This window comes from Ostrinia furnacalis, unplaced genomic scaffold, assembly GCF_004193835.3.
Source record: "Ostrinia furnacalis isolate ACB-3 unplaced genomic scaffold, ASM419383v2 OfSCF1862, whole genome shotgun sequence".
NCBI classification, from domain to species: Eukaryota; Metazoa; Arthropoda; class Insecta; order Lepidoptera; family Crambidae; genus Ostrinia; species Ostrinia furnacalis.
The window spans coordinates 1,232,811-1,235,541 of NW_021132101.1; the positions used below are offsets into that span (position 1 = coordinate 1,232,811).

The following is a 2,731-nucleotide window of genomic DNA, read 5'->3' on the forward strand; positions in this document are numbered from 1 at the left end:
GAGGTGCTTGGATGCGAGCGGCGCAGGACCGGTCTTTGTGGAAATCCTTGGGGGAGGCCTTTGTCCAGAAGTGGACGTCTTTCGGCTGAAACGAACGAACATTTAATTGATGACACCAGTATTATTTAACTTAAATCAATCCCATTCGTCAGCGTAGGAACTCTAGACTTCTTGGCATTCTTTTCGCCGTTCTCTCTAATCCCACCTCTCCTTCCTACCTTAAAGAAACACCTGTTTGTTACACCTGTCCACCACTCTGCCTTCTTCTCGAAGTCCTTTACAGTGAAGGCTACTCGCCTTTGGAACTCGTTGCCACAAGATATCAGAGAGTCGGAAACGAGGACATCGTTTAAAATGAGAGTAGGTACGTAAACACCTTTCCACATGATTGCGTAATATTGTTTATTTATTTATCACATATATGGTATAATATGTCAATTATATTTATTTATATTATATGTTTGTATGTATCTGTATATATGTATGTATATGTATGTATGTAGGTAGGTATATGTATCTTAAATATTATATCAATTAAAAATTTAACTTCAATTTTAACTTCTACCCTTCTACCTCTACCTTCGCACTCACAGCTTTCTGCATAACCCAGGGGTCGACTGGCTGAGAATGCTTAAATAGCATTAAGTCCACCTTTTGTACTATTTTATTGTGCAATCAAGTTTTATAATTATAATAATAAATCTTAACCATAGTCTGAAGTATCTTTTTTCAGGATTTTCAAATCACCATTATTAAGTTCACCGTCATGTAAAAGCTCTGAAAATGAAGTCAAACGACTCATTTCCTCAAACGTTATCGTAAAATTTCCTAAAACGTCAATCTATTTGCGGAAATGAACTCCAAAATACGTTTAATATGACTGTGACACTCAATTTAATAAACCTGTTGGGGATACATTTCCGAATTTCATTTTTGATCAATTTAAATGGGACGGTTTTTTGTTGCTAAACTTTGATATCTTTAGTTCATCTCGCCATCTTTTTTCTCTTATTCAAACACATACCGATAAGTATTACCTATCTTTAGAGCAGCTCTACGATTAGTCGCTAATCTAGTTCATGAATCATGAAACTAATATTAGAAGTGTGATTAGTGTTCCCAAGTATCGCAACTCGGGAACTCGGGCTATTCAATTATCACGACGCAATAGTTCATATTTCCAAGATATATTAGTTGCCGTCTGTCATGGCGCCACAACTTCAGTATTCCATCATAGGCCCTAGGGAAACTTCGCGATGTATCTATCAAGTTTTGATAATATGTGGAACTATTGTTTCCTATAGTTCCGATATGAGTGACGTGTGGCATCATACTCAGGAAATAGTGCCAATAGTCACTATCTTGATCTATCACCAAGAAACCTTTAAGTACGGTTATATCGATCCATAAATACCTAGAAGGTAGGCAGTAAGCGAAATTTTAATTTACCGATCACAATAATAGAACTTGAGAAATCAGTCGTTTTAAGGGTTCCGAACAAAAAAGTAATACCACAATGCTAGAAGTTGAACGAGCTAAAAATAAATACTTACGGTCTTATTCATAATAAAATGCTAATATAGGTTTAAAACCTACATTAGCTAAAACGTTTGATAGGCTTAAAACACTCTTATAAACCTCTGATAAAAAACGTTATTCATAATCGTTTATAAACCTTTGATAGCTAAAACAGAGTTTAATATTTTCTTTCCACAGACTATACAAAAAGAATGAACGAAAACAGCTTTTTTGGTGATTTAACTTGATGGACCATGTAAAATCATAGACAAATCGCAGAAAAAAAAAAGCTCACTGTCGGCTGACTTAGGCCATGGAGGTCACCAGCATCATCTTGTACCTGAAAATGTATGAAAATAATTATAGCAGCCACGACAAAGGGATAAAATAAAACACTTTTTTGTGCTTACCTCACGACGTCCCCAACATCTTATGGCCACTAAAACTTGCAGTTCAGGACACGTGCCACCACCTCTAGCGCTCTGAACCAGATCATCTTCCACCAAATCTATGATGGTGCGCACTGTGTCCTTATTGAACCTATATTTTATTTTAAAATTTAGGTCCCGCAAATCGAATGGGTTGCTTCGTTGGCGGTAGAGCTTTCTACGTCGCGCTGGGTCGGCATTATTGGCTAAATGCACAATTGCATTTATAGCATTCATTTTCACAAGCAAGGATCACAGCAAGGATATTTTGAATAAATAAACCAACGAAGTGACATTCATATGAAATGACATTTATAAAAGTTAGGTTAAAATAGGTTTATTAGAGCTTTAAACAAGGCCCGAGCTCTCGATAACTTATCACACAGATAAAAGAGGATTTTAGCGCTAAATGACGATTATGAATAACAATTTTTATCAAACGTTTTATAAACCTCTAATAAGCATTTGATAAAATGTGAAAAATGATTATGAATAAGACCGTTAAAGTATACAAAGTTACCTTTTTGGAATTTTCCGACGTCTTGGCATGATATTAATAATTACAAACTGAAAAGAGTCTCAGTGAATGCCTAACTATATACAACTTTTTTATGTGCAAGTTTGATTCGCACTTGGCCACAGCACAGAATAGATTATTTTAATAGTGAAATAAATATTAGTAATAAATTTATCTCATTATCTTTGAAATTAAGTTATTTCTTGTTGCGAGAATAACAAATATCATAAAATGAAAAAGTACGCTTGACGTGGAGAACCACCGAGAG

General features: G+C 35.2%; 1 protein-coding gene across 1 annotated transcript; it reads right to left on the minus strand.

The window, feature by feature from the left end:
* Window positions 1–1,060: 1,060 nt before the first annotated feature.
* LOC114353946 (uncharacterized) lies at window positions 1,061–2,434 on the minus strand. The gene is made up of 3 exons (XM_028306135.1): window positions 1,929–2,434; window positions 1,814–1,858; window positions 1,061–1,072 (listed from the first exon to the last, which is right to left on the minus strand). Exons 1-3 carry the CDS (start codon window positions 2,181–2,183, stop codon window positions 1,061–1,063), a joined length of 312 nt encoding a protein of 103 aa, XP_028161936.1. The 5' UTR covers window positions 2,184–2,434.
* Between the last annotated feature and the right edge of the window lie 297 nt (window positions 2,435–2,731).